We start from the raw sequence: 2,020 nt of genomic DNA, 5'->3' as shown, positions 1-2,020 counted from the left end.
CGACTCTGGAAGTTGTCTGAACTGAGACACAGTTCTTATCCTGTCATGTATTGCCGACTTAAACGTGGAAGAATTGTGCCTGATTATATGTCTCATTTATTTAACAATTTTCACTTATCACTACCGTTATCATTTCCATTATTTTAAAGGCATTATAAGGTTTTTACCTTCAACCTCCTGACTTAAAAATATTCAGCTCGTGTTCTACCTATTTCATTATAATCGAGTTCTAGCCAGTGTTTGAATTTTGTGTTTTATAGATTGGTATCCAGAACATTCTGTTTGAAAGCCAGTTCACGATTAAACTCAGCGGTCGTTCGGTGCCTCTCTTTCCCTCTCTTAGAAAGCTTTGTGTTTACAGCTGCTTGCACATGTCTTCCTGTACAACATAGAGCCAGTGCTCGTCGAAACTCAGCAATTCTTAATGCGTAAAAAATTGGATGGACAAAAGAGTTCAAGTAGTTGAAAAGGTTTACCGCATGATAAAATTGTCTTGGTACATGGAAAAACCATACATACATTAATAAGTTTAACAAAATTAGCGGCAGCCAAGCGAGTAAAGTGAGGCCAGATACAATTAACAAAGTCTTTGTTAAGCGCTTGTTATGTAAGTCTCGGCTTTCTTGATGTGAAGCGGCGACTCTTCCAGTTTGAAACTTTTTCCAAATACCAATATTACAGCCACATGTGATCAAAACTAGAATCAAAGTGTACGGCCCCCAAAAAAACATAGTGTACTTGTAAGAAAATAACAGGTTGGAACCGGTCCACATTGCAGAAATAAGGAGAGCTAGTGCCCACACTGAAAATATACCAATGCGGTATGCTTGTGTCGATAATGTTCGATGCTTAAACGGCCAACGTATGGCGTAAAATCTTTCACACGCTATGAACACTGCAGAAATAAGAGAAGTCTGCGAGAAAGCTGTGTCAACGATCATGTAGTAAATTAAGAAAGGCTTGTTGGTCCATAAGTTTCCAACGAACGTGGTCCATAGGCGGAACTCATACCCGACATCGTAAATGTATACTGGTAAACTCAAAGCTCCTAAGAACAGATCAGCAAACGCCATGTTGACAACTAGTAACAAATATTTCTTGCGAATATTTTTGTTCTTCGCAAAAATAACTATGGTGAGTAAGTTTCCCACGACAACTAGAATAAATGTTAGCGTTAAAGCGCTGCACAACGCAATGCCATCCCCCTGTGTGCCATCATATGCATCATTTGTATCGTTTCGTCGGCTGACACTAGCACAAGTCGACGAAGACGTATTGGTCATTTTGAGATGAGTCTGAGATAACAATGAAGAAGCCAGGTTGCAACAAATGTTGTGTTCCTTTTTACTGTTCACTGACCAATTACGAATGCAAACGCTCCACTGTGACACCTTATTGATGACAGAAACAGCAGATGTTCTTTTCTCTTTGTTAATTTCCCTTAGTAGAGTGCCTCTTATTAAAAAAAGGTTATTTGGGAGAGGAGGGGGGGTGTACTTCGGTCAATTTTTACCGAGTATGCACCACTGGTCTGTGAAACTATTACGTGGCCAATTATTGACACAATCGTTGTCACTTTCTGGTTATGTATCATTTTATAAAGCCTTTTAAGTAGATCATCCTAAAACGAATCGATCTATTTGTTAAACAGGATGCAGATCACCTGATTTTTCACCTACATTAAAAACATTTTGGTGCATTTTAAACTTTTACCTACGGAACAACAATACAAATATTCTGATACATCTGCATCTTACCATTTTTTCATTCATTTTTTTTCCATTTTATCATTCAAATCATTCATTGATGACGGACGACATCAATGCCAGAAATTCACAAAATATTTACACTTATAAAAGGAAAGTTTTAAGCAAAAAAGTTTACGGTAAAATAATTGCAGATGTTTCTGTCGGCATAATCCTTTCCCGATCGTATTGCAAGTAATAAAGCAGATGAAATCTAATGAAAAAGGTTACCGTAATCATTGTTTGTATTTTGTTTGTCGGAATATATCTCCCAA

At 37.5% G+C, this 2,020-nt stretch overlaps 1 protein-coding gene across 1 annotated transcript; it reads right to left on the bottom strand.

Annotated features, from left to right (window-relative positions):
• Nucleotides 1–254: 254 nt before the first annotated feature.
• On the bottom strand, nt 255–1,283 carry LOC131769167 (trace amine-associated receptor 13c-like). The gene has a single exon (XM_059084919.2). It carries the CDS (start codon nt 1,281–1,283, stop codon nt 255–257), a length of 1,029 nt encoding a protein of 342 aa, XP_058940902.2.
• Nucleotides 1,284–2,020: the final 737 nt, after the last annotated feature.

This window comes from Pocillopora verrucosa, chromosome 4 (genome assembly GCF_036669915.1).
Source record: "Pocillopora verrucosa isolate sample1 chromosome 4, ASM3666991v2, whole genome shotgun sequence".
In the NCBI taxonomy this organism is placed as follows: domain Eukaryota; kingdom Metazoa; phylum Cnidaria; class Anthozoa; order Scleractinia; family Pocilloporidae; genus Pocillopora; species Pocillopora verrucosa.
The sequence above is the reverse complement of the archived record's forward strand: the minus strand, read 5'-3'. Positions and strand labels throughout refer to the sequence as shown.